Below are 10,742 nucleotides of genomic sequence, written 5' to 3'. Positions count from 1 at the left end.
AGGAGCAAGGTGATGCAGCGGGATCCCAGGCAGTGTGGACACAGCGGAGCCCTACGTAGTACACGGAAACAATAGATCGCTTGACCGGACACCTGGAAGGCAGTGAGGAGGAAGCAGGAGGCTAGGAGGACAGCCAAGTTTCTCATCTGGGTCATTGGGTGGATGGTGGTGTTATTTTGGGCAAAGAGGAGGGCCAAGGGAGATGGGAGATCGAGGAAGGATCCTTTTAAGCTTATTTTAAATCCAGGCCAGAGTGCAACTGGAGGCAAGAGGAAAGGGGATTACTGAAGACGCCTGACCAGAGCAGGTAGAGGAGCTGGGCTTCTGGGCAATGGGTGTAGGGGTGGGGAGAGGGTGGGCAGAGAGACTGAGGCTGGTCTGGGTACGAATCGAAACGTCAGGCTCTCTGCGAGATTCTTGATGACTGGGGTTTACAGGGAGGTTTGCCATTGTGACTAAGTCCTGTGTTTAAGTCATGCCTCATTAATTGTGTGAACTTGGGCAAACTTCCCTGAGCCTCAGTTTCTTCCTCTGTAAAGTGGGGTAAGGTTGCACTAACTTTTTGGGACTGGTGTGTAAATTAAATGGGGATAATCTATGGAACTCGCCCAGCACACAGTAGGTGCCCCACAATGTCAGTCTGACCCCTCTGGCAAAGGGAACGCACAAACCCGTTTCTCATGGTGAATCCAGGCAAATCCAGAATGACCCGAACCACGTGTGATAACACGGGTTCTCTCACGCTAATCATGCTATCAGGGGATAGTTAGATAAATTATTTAACGCAGTTAAGAGAAAATATTTCAAAGTGTATTTTAGGGGGCAGAAAGAATAATAAAAGGGATCCTTGTGGGAAAAAGTTTAAGTTCAGAGGCGTGGTGCAACTCACCCAAGGCTGCCCGGTGAGTCAGAGTGAATGGCAGGGCTTAAACCCGTGGCCGCAGCAGTGAGGCCATTTCTCTTTCCGCTGAACTACCTTCGGAGAAGGGGCTGGGCGGGCAGAGCTTGGCAGTGTTCAGCCCCTCAGTTCTGCTACCTAGCTCCTTCCTGCCCCTATCCTTAAGGCTGTTAAACAGCTTCCAGGCATCTGGCTTCCATCTCAGAAGTCTACCTGGGCTTCTCGGCAGGGACTGTCCAGGAAACACCTTATATGTTAGGCAGGTGTGAGAGGTGTGGGTGTGGGAAGGCTCCCCAAAGGTGAATCAGCACTGCCTCCTCCTGCGTGAGTCAGGAGACGGGCATGGCAACCCTGGGGGATGGGCGGGAAAGAGGGAGAGCAGGGAGAGACCTGCCTGCAATGACATGTCGCAACCACCAGGGGGCACGAACCAGGCGGGCAAAGCCCAGCCGCCGCTGGTGGTGGGAAACCTCTGGCACCCGGAGCCAGGGCGGGGACGGAAAGCAAAGACTCAGCTTCTCAGGCTGGACACGGGCCGAGTCACTGCCAGGGGTGTGCCCACTGCCTGCCCGTGTCCCGGCTTCTCTGCCTTCCTGGAGAAGTGGAGCATGTAGAGCGGGGTTGGGCTCCAGGGGTCATTCTATCCAAGCCTCCTGTTCTGCCGTGGGGAAGAGTTACTCAAGATCACACAGGCAGTTACTAACAAATTAAAGTGATCGTCACCAGTCTCAGGAATATGGCCGCTTGATGAGCACCATCCTTTTCCTTCACAGTCCCTTTGTTTCTGTGATTGTTTTGCTCTGGTCATTTCTCCCAGTTTCCATCTGACTGCCTCTTTGTCTCCCTTCTGTCCGCCTGTCTCGTCCTTGCGCACTGGGGAGTTTGCTCAGCTCCCTCCCTCACTGGGTGCCTGGAGGGAGATGTTTCCGGCAGGCACTCCTCAGGGATTTGTAGCTCTCTGAAGCTCTGTTTTCCAACCCAGTGTCTCAGTTCCACTCCTGGGATCTGGAGGAGAAGTTATGATTTGGTACATAATCAGTGGCGTGATTTGGGGAGGTGAGAAGGCCCCCTGGCTCCAAAATACTACCCCCAGCACCCCCCCACCCTTGCCATTCAGTAGCCATAACCACTGACTGGCACCTGCTTCTGCAGAAATGAATAAGACCCAGGCCCTGCCCAGTGAGCTCACCATGTGGGGGTGAGGGCAAGAGAAGACAAGCACACAAGTGATTCAGTCGAGGGCAGAATGCTCCAAGCACACAGGGACAAAAGGAGTGCTTTGTATGGGACACAGCAGGTGGGGAGGAATCTGGCTGGGCCTGGGGTAGTTCTCCATGAAGTAGGTGGCATTTGACTGGCCTTTGAAGGATAGGTGGGATTTCAACAGGAAGAGATGTGGTGGGTGGGCACATTCTGAGCAGGGGGATGAGCATAGGCAATGGGGCTCAGCCGCACCGGCTGTGCTCCAGGCACAATGAGCAAAGCAGGTAGGGTGTACGCAAGGGAGGCTGGAAAGCAGGTGGGGGCCACAGTCCGAGCACCTCAGTGCCAGGCTTTATGAGAGAGCCATGGGGACGCCACTGCGACTCCTGAGCAGGAGCGGCACCTGCTGAAGTCCTCAGTTACAACAGAAGCCGCACTGTGGAGAGCCACGCGTTGCACCCTGTGTCCTTACCCTCAGGGTGAAGGACTCTCGTTCCCAGCTCTTCCTGAAATAGGTTTTCATGGGGGAAATTGTAGTATGAGGGGTCCAAGTGCGTGGGGATGAGGGGACACTGGCTGGCTGTGCAAAGATGTAGGAGAGGATGCCAGAGGCCCCAAGGCTTGACTTCATCTGTGCTGCTCAGACTGCCCCCACGTCCCATGGTGACCCCCAGAAAGAGAGCAGCCTGGCTTCCCGGCTGATCCTCTGTCAGTTCTCAGTCTGAGCTTCTCTGTGGCGTCCTGATCCAAAGCTCCCCGGGTGGGCCTGAGGAAGGGTGTCGTGCCAGCTCTCTCCTCCCAGGCTGGGCTGGGGTTTCCGCCTGTGCTGCCCTGGCCCTGGGGGAGGAGGGCGGTGCCGCTGAGTCACTGCCTGGGCCTCTGGGCCTGGAACCACGGGTGAGTCACCTAGGATTAGGGGGTGCTGGGGGAGGGGAAAGAAGCTGCTGGACATCTGGAGCGGAGGGGGGAGCTGGGCCCGCAGGAAGGGCGTTGCCCGCGCCACCGGGTTGTGGATAGACAGAGCAATAGGCAAAGGGGGCCTGAGAGGGGGCAGCAGGAAGCCTGCTCTGCCCCAAAACCCTTCCCCCGGGCTGGGTCCTGAAAGGCTGCCATATTTGCCTTTCTCTGGGTCTGGGGAGGGGCCTGTGGAGGGGGGTTAGGGAGGGTCGTGACTGTGGCCTCCCCTCAGGCCTGGCCTCCTGGCTTGGGAAGCTGTCCTGGCCTCACTCACTTCCCCCGCAAGCTGGAGAAGAGGAGGCCTGAGTTTACTCTTCTCCCTTTCAAACTCCTTGGGGCTTCCTTACACTCCACACAGACGTTGCTCACCCCAACTGCCATCGAAGCAGAGCCACCTGCATGTCTCACTGCTTCCCTGTCTCCTTCCAGACCCCTTCCCATCCAAAGGCAGCCTTTCAAGGTATTTCTAAGCACACCCGCTTGCCTCATGACCTGGTGAAGAGGTATTCCGGCGCCAGTGCCGGTGCCGGCTATTAGAAGTACCTTTGTTTCCCCCACTGCCTGAAGTCAGCCCTGCCCTCTTCCTCCTGATGTCTCCCAGCTGCCTTCTCTGGCCACTCGCTGTCTAAAGGTGGCCCCAGACGTGTGCACACGTGCATGCACAAATGCAGACAGCCCTGTGAAGTCCCCGCTTGCACCTGCAGCCCCTGACACACCAATGAGCTGTGACTCACAGGCATGTATCATGAGAACAAGGTCTGGCATGAGTCTCCAGGCCCCACGAACAGGGCTGCGTCCCCTCACCCTGGGCCCAGGCTGACCCCGCCCCATGACATCTCTTACTTCCCTCTGTGGTCTGGGTGGGTGGGGGCTGGGGGGGGGCTGCCCTTGGCCGCCTGGAGCTCCCCTCCAGCTGGTGGTGGAGCTGGCAGTCTCTGGGAGGGAGGGGGCCGGAGCGGGGCAGTGGGGGGGATGGCAGGAGGCCAGGCTTTGGCTGGATCAGGTTAGGGCAGGTTGGGTTTCCTTAAAATGCCAAGTTGGGGGCCAGTGGGGCTGGCGTATAAATCCCCACTCTGGGCACCTGGCCCTTTGCTTCCCTTCCTGAGTCTCTCTCTGCCCTCCGGTCTGGTGAGTACCTCTGTCCTGCTGAGGGCTGGGTGGGGCGGACTCCCATGGGTCTCTGCCTTTGTCCCTGTGTCTTGATCTTTGTTTCCAGAGTTTTCTCCCTCCGGCCTCCTTGGTGGATCAGCCTGGGACCTCTTGGGTCTCTCCTATTTGGAGGGATCTCTGTGAAGTATCAGAGAGGGTTTTTCCAGGTTCCTCTGTGAGATCTCAGTTTAGGGGTTACTCTGAGGCACTCTCTCTTGGGTCTCTCAGTCTAGAGGCCCTTCTTGGGGTCTAGGCCTAGGAGTATGAGGGGTGTGTGGGGGTGCTTAATGAGAATCCTGAGTTTGTTTGTTTTTTATTCTTGTTTTTTGCCAAGTCCTGGATTCTAGCAGGACTAAGGAACAAGAGCCAGAGCGCTCAAGTGCTTGGGCCCACCTGGGTCCCTGCCCTGAGTGGTGGCGTAGCTTTGCCCACTGCAGCCTCCACTCTTCCCCCACCTCTGGAAGGTGGGGTTGGAGGGGTTGGCGGGGCTGGCAGGAGCAGCCCAGGGCTTTCCCTGCCTCTGGCACCAGCTCCTCTGGCCACACCCTGGGACCTGCTTGTCTGGGCGTTCTCAGAGGCAGGGCCCTGGAAAAGATGACCCCTGAGGTCTGTCCCTGTGTTCCCAGGTTCCTCCCAGATCCTAGGGCACTGGACATTTAATTTCTTTAATTCCAGTCCCAATAGGATTCTCCTTGGTGGGGAGGGTGTTCCGTTGGCTCCGTCTACCCATGCCCTGCCTGCATTGAAACAGCAGCCCTTGGCTCAGGGGAGGGGAGACACGTTCCCTACCCTCTTAGAGCCCCTGTTCTGAGGGAGGAAACTCACCTGCCCACAGGGGCTTCCATGGAATGATGTGAGCTGGGAGAGCGACACCCCCTGGCCTTGGGAATCCCTGGTGTGAGGAGAGAAACAACTCCTCAGGGAAGCTCATATCCCTAGGCTGCAGCCATGGCTCCTGCCAGAGCCCAGCGAGCCCCCCTAACTAGCCTGTGGGGAAGCCCATCTCCCCATTGCTGACTCAGAGCCCACTGGCCTGGGAAGGAGCTGTGGAGAGAGGGTTCCAAATGGAACTCTGGCCACCTTGTCATTTCCCTTTCCACAGACATCAAGGCGGGGAGCCCTGCCCTCGGGGTGTGCCCCAAGTGTAATCAGAGGAGACACGAGGCCCTGCCCTCGGTGACTTCCAATGCGGGGGGAGGGTTGGCATCTGCCCTCAGAGTGAGGTGGAAGTGTGGCCCCTGCCCAGGGAGCCGCAGTCTGAGGGGAAGATGCAGCCCCTGCCTTGCCATTCAGAGGGATCTGGAGAGGCAGGTGCGGGCACAAGGGCAGAAGTGGGTCCTGCAGACTGGGCTCAGGCATGTCTATCACCTGCCACTCCTGTGGCCACAGATCAAGATGTCCAGTCCCCTGGAGCAGGCGCTGGCTGTGATGGTCGCCACCTTCCACAAGTACTCCGGCCAAGAGGGCGACAAGTTCAAGCTGAGTAAGGGGGAGATGAAGGAGCTTCTGCACAAGGAGCTGCCCAGCTTTGTGGGGGTGAGTGGGGCTGCCCTGGGCCGGGAGGGTCCTGGTGTGTGAATGTGGGTAGATTAAGTCTCTTCTCCCCTCCTCTGGGGTGCCTGCTGATACAGATGCCAGGATGGAGCCAAGCCCTTCATGGCCTCCCCTGAGTGGAAGCGAGGCCCACATGTGAGTGCTGTATGACTGGCTGCTCCCTGCAGCTTTGCAGAGAACAGATGTGCTGGTAGGGCCCTCAGAGTCCATCTGTCCAATCCCCTCATTGGAGAGTTGAGCAAACCAGAGCCCAGAGAGGGGAAGTGAGTGGCCTAAGATCGCACAGCTCTCTCTCTCTCTTATTTTCTGTATTTTATGCCAAACTAAGAAGGTGTGTAGGGAGAGAAAAGCCCAGCTAAGATGTGCACCCTGGGACGTTTTGCAGAGAAATGCAGTTAACTCTCAATTTGCCCTTTACCCTCCCCATTTCCACTAGATTATCCGCGGACACCTGGATAATCACAAAGTCAGGTCTCAGACATTGAACATATGAGGCATGCCGTTCTTTTCTTTTAAAAAATTTTTTGGTCAAATTTTTCTAGTTTGATTTCATTTTGGCTGATATTAAAAAGAGTTCACCTTTTCTGAATTTACCTTGCTGGTGATCGGAGTGGCCTTGGCTCCAGAAGTCAGCAAAATGGGGGTAACATGCCCATCTTGCCGGGCTCCTGTGGGGAGCGGAGCCGATCCTGGGCTTCGGGAGTGCCTGGCGTGCTCCCAACTTCCAGCAGGGAGAGATGGAGACTCTCCCCAATGAACATCTGTCTGTCCATCCTCATTTGCGGGGCCTCTTAGTGACTCCCAGGGGTTCCCTGCCCACCGCTTACCCTGCTGTCCAGGGGGGAGGGGCAGCCGGGCTCTGACCAGTGCGTGTGTTTGGTGTGGAAATGGGATGGAGAACAGCCTAGCGATGAGCCCACTCTCTCTCGCTTTCAGGAGAAGGTGGATGAGGAGGGTCTGAAGAAGCTGATGGGTGACCTGGATGAGAACAGCGATCAGCAGGTGGACTTCCAGGAGTACGCTGTTTTTCTGGCCCTCATCACTATCATGTGCAACGACTTTTTCCAGGGCTCCCCGGACCGGCCCTGAAGCAGAGCTCTTGGCTGCCTGCCATGGGTCTCTTGGGCCCAGGAGGACTCTCCATCCCTTTTTGTTTTGTACTCAATAAACTTTTTTTTGTTTGTTGGTAATATTTTAATTGCTCCGTGATGCGCTGTAACCTAGCTAGATCAGCTGGAGTGTTAGAAACTGAGGGCCTCTTAGATCCCACCCCCTTCTGGGCCTTAACTCTCCTTCTGGAAGTCTCCCCAAGGCCAGAGCTGTGCCTTAGGTCCCAGACTTTGGGGTTTCAAATACCAGTAAAAATTTGGAAATTGAGATAGTTTGCTAATATATATATATATATATATATATATATATATATATAATGTTTATTGTATATACCAAATAAAGATATTAAAAAAGGCAAACACCATCTAGCATCACTATCATTTCATGAAAAAAGAAAATTCCAACAAGGAAGGAAGGATATAATCTCAGAATGAAGGACAGACCTTGACATTCAGTACTGTGAGAAACCAGTTGTCCTGGGATCTGCTCAAGAGACACATTAGTCTAATCAACCCATCCAAGCTTCCTATTAACGACTTGTCAGATTTCAGACCATAGGCGATGTCCCTGTTTCTAGCAAAGCTGTGTTTCTTTTGATATCTGCTTTCAGGTCGGCTAGCTCTAGTTTAAGTTATTCCTCTCCTGTTGGTCTCTGTTGAAAGCTACGAGGAGCTAGTTCATATCAACATTCTGATTTTTTTCTATAATTTTTCCTAAAATTGTAGCCTAAGTTTCCACATATTACACATCCTATGGTGCATCAGATAACAGTTTGACCAAATGCTTTACTATCTCATAACAAAGTCACCAACTTTCCAGACTGCAAAGGTTAAGTTCTCATATTTTATTGTTTCTGCCTTTGATGGCTCCCACTTTTAGTTACTCAATTCTCTACCAGTTAGGAAGGTATTCATTTGTAAGTTACGGGAAACCTGACTAACAGTGGCTTAAATAAGTTGGCATAAATGCCTCACACAATAAGAAGTCTGAGGTGTGCAATTATGCAATTCAGGTTTGGTTCAGTGACTCAGAGACGCTGTTCTGGTTACCTATGGCTGCATAACAAACCATCTCAACACTTGATGAATTAAAAATGTAAATTTATTATCTCTCAAAGTTCTATGAGTAGACTGGTGTCAGTTGGCGGGTTTCTTACTAGGGAATCTGTCATGCAGTTTCAGATGAAAGTTGGGGCTGGAGTCATCTGAGAGTTCCAATGAACTCGACATCCAATGTAGCTCCCTCAACATGACTGGCAGTTGATGCTGGTTGCCAGCTGGGAGCTCAGCTGGGCATCTGGAATGCCTACTCATGAATTCCATTTGTGGTTTGGGCCTCTCAGAGCATGGCAGCTAGGTTCTGAGAGGGAGTGTCCCAAAAGTGAGCATCCCAAGAAGCCCAAATGGGAGCTGTGAGGCTTCTCAAGATTTATCTCAGAAATCCCAGAACATCACTTCTGCTGCATTCTATTGATCAAGTAAGTCATTAATGCTGGCCCAGATTCAGGGAGAGGAGAATTAGATTCCATTTCTTAATGTGAGGAGCAGCATGCATGAAATTGACAGTGACCATCTTTGGAGACAATATACCATAGTCTGTCTTCTAGCAACCACAGTTCACATTCCTTCTATATGCAAAATGCGCTCACCTCCTTCCCCAGACCCACACAGTCTCATCTCCTTAAGGCATCCACTTGAAGTCCAGGGTCGTGTTGTCTAAGTCAGGTCCGGATATGGATTTGCCTTCCCAGGGGCAGTTCCTCTAGTACCGCTCCTCAAGCACAACTCCCCTTGACCTGAAGATCTGTGAACAATATATTCAATGTACAAAAGTGAGACAGAGAGAGATAACTGCAATAAACACTTCTATCCAAAAGGAGGTGGTGGTGGATTGAAGGTACAGAGTGGTTATTGGGTTCATAGCAATTCTGAAATGGAGTCAGACACATGCCACCAGATTCTGGATTAGTTCTGCTCCCTATAAATGGTTCTTCTTGGCTCCGTTCTTTAGGCTCTTGATTACATTTTCTGAGCCAACTCCTTGCTATAAGAAATGTCTCTGTCTATAGCTAAATGGCTCTCTCAGCTTCTTCCTGCTTATAGGAAGTTGAAGACCCAAAACTTCTTTTTGTTTTGAGCTGTCTTTTTTCCTTTCAGTCCAAGATGATATAATTCCCCTAAAAATGTTGTGGGCTTCCTGTGTATCAACTTATAATTCATTTAATTAGACAAAAGCCACACCTACAAATCTCTTTGAGACTGGCCCCTCTCCACCTTAGACTGAGAGTCAGTCAGTGTGCTGTGAGAAAACGTCCTTATGATTTTTAAAGACCCTCTTGTCTGAAAGCATCTAAGAGGCACACTTCTAAAATTAATAGAAGCTGTATTGTTTATCTGAGAAGATCTATGAGACTTGCCCTTAAATCTTTTTGAGGTCTCCATGAGGGATCTGTCTTTAGACTTCATCTTTGCCCTCAGGCCCTTTTTATTGGCAGGGCCCTAGATTTGACCTTTGCCCTGAGGCCATTTATTACTTTGAAAGCCATTTGCTGGCTGGAAAGACTGTCCTAGGTCTTCCATATTTCCTCTAAAATTCTGCTCAAAAACTGAACAGTTACTTCTTCTTCTTTGTTTTTTTTTGGTGAAGAAGATTGGTGCTGAGCTAATATCTGTTGCCAATCTTCCTCTTTTCTTTCTCCCCAAAGCTCACCGGTACATAGTTGTATATCCTAGTTGTAGGTTCTTCTAGTTCTTCTATGTGGGATGCCACCTCAACATGGCTTGATGAGCAGTGCCAGGTCTGCTCCCTGGAGCCAAACTGGCAAACCCCAGGCTGCCAAAGTGGAGTGTGCAAACCCAACCACTAGGCTACAGGGCTGGCCCCTGAGCAGTTCCTTCTTTGGTTCACCTCTTTCTTCTCATATTTTACCATAGGCAGCTGGAAGAAGCCAATCGGCACTTTCACTATTCTATCTAAAAACCTCCTTAGCCACATCCATGAATTCACTAGGTACTCTTTCTGTTTTCCATGCTACCACAGACGATAGTGTTTCCAGACATTCCGCCACTACGTAGTAGGGGTTGCCTTTTCTTCAGCCTCCACTGTCCTTCAAATTATTACTAGCCATCTCCTTGAGGTTCTCCTAGCTTTCTTCCATTGCCTGGTCCCAAAGCCAGTGACATCTGCTCTCGGTTTTTGTAATAGCAGCATTCTACTCTTGCGGGTCTTTGATGAAAGATGCGAGGAGCCAGTCCATGTTAACTTTCTAAACTCTTCCTATCGCTTCCTCCATCGCCACACCTAGGTTACCATTTGATCTGCATCCTGAGTTACATGAGGGTACAGTTTGACCAAATATTTTGTCGTTTCATAACAAGGGTCCCCCACTTTCCAGCCTGCGCATATTGGGTCCTGCACATATCTCACTGTCTTCCCTCCTCCACTTAGCCAATTCCATATTTTAGATTCTTTTGCTTGAAGACTCTACTTTCAGATATGAAATTCTCTACCAGTTAGGCATTCATTCAGCTTTGAGTTGCAGATAACCCGACTAATAATAGTGGCTTTCGTTGCCTTCCATAACAAGAAGGCCGGGGCAGGCCCTTCAGGGTTGGTTCAGGGGCCCAGAGGTGCCACATGACACCCAGTGTCTTTTCATCTTTTTGCTCTGTAATCTACAGCATGTCTGCTTTTCCCCTCATGCGTGTTGCTTCATGATCACAAGATGGATGCTATACCTACAGGTCTCACTGCCCATGTTTCAGGCTGGAAGACAGAGGAAAAGTAAGGTGCAAAAAGGTTTACCTCAAGAGACTTTGCCTTTTTATTATGCAAGAAGTATTCTCTCCAGGATTTCCACTTAGATCTGTTT

At 51.8% G+C, this 10,742-nt stretch overlaps 1 protein-coding gene across 4 annotated transcripts; it reads left to right on the top strand.

The window, feature by feature from the left end:
• The first annotated feature begins 252 nt into the window (after positions 1–252).
• S100A2 (S100 calcium binding protein A2) lies at positions 253–6,951 on the top strand. 4 transcript variants are annotated; one of them, XM_044758461.2, is made up of 4 exons: positions 3,493–3,518; positions 3,660–3,794; positions 5,597–5,743; positions 6,698–6,951. In XM_044758461.2, exons 2-4 carry the CDS (start codon positions 3,777–3,779, stop codon positions 6,848–6,850), a joined length of 318 nt encoding a protein of 105 aa, XP_044614396.1. In that variant the 5' UTR covers positions 3,493–3,518; positions 3,660–3,776; the 3' UTR covers positions 6,851–6,951. The 4 variants fall into 4 exon arrangements, with proteins under 4 accessions (XP_070353298.1, XP_070353299.1, XP_044614396.1 ...); XM_070497197.1 differs by lacking the exons at positions 3,493–3,518; positions 3,660–3,794 and adding an exon at positions 253–307; XM_070497198.1 differs by lacking the exons at positions 3,493–3,518; positions 3,660–3,794 and adding an exon at positions 2,808–2,998.
• Positions 6,952–10,742: the final 3,791 nt, after the last annotated feature.

The sequence above is a fragment of the Equus asinus genome, chromosome 25 (assembly GCF_041296235.1).
Source record: "Equus asinus isolate D_3611 breed Donkey chromosome 25, EquAss-T2T_v2, whole genome shotgun sequence".
Lineage (NCBI taxonomy): Eukaryota > Metazoa > Chordata > Mammalia > Perissodactyla > Equidae > Equus > Equus asinus.
This window is presented reverse-complemented; position numbering and strand designations above follow the sequence as displayed.

What these genes read in the sequence shown, in the direction of transcription:
- S100A2 (XM_014864971.3), top strand. Translation starts at nt 4,088, where the DNA reads ATGCCAAGTTGGGGGCCAGTGGGGCTGGCGTATAAATCCCCACTCTGG. An exon ending in TCTCTCTGCCCTCCGGTCTG is followed by an intron (nt 4,187 to 5,596) that starts GTGAGTACCTCT and finishes CTGTGGCCACAG; the next exon opens with ATCAAGATGTCCAGTCCCCT. An exon ending in AGCTGCCCAGCTTTGTGGGG is followed by an intron (nt 5,744 to 6,697) that starts GTGAGTGGGGCT and finishes TCTCGCTTTCAG; the next exon opens with GAGAAGGTGGATGAGGAGGG.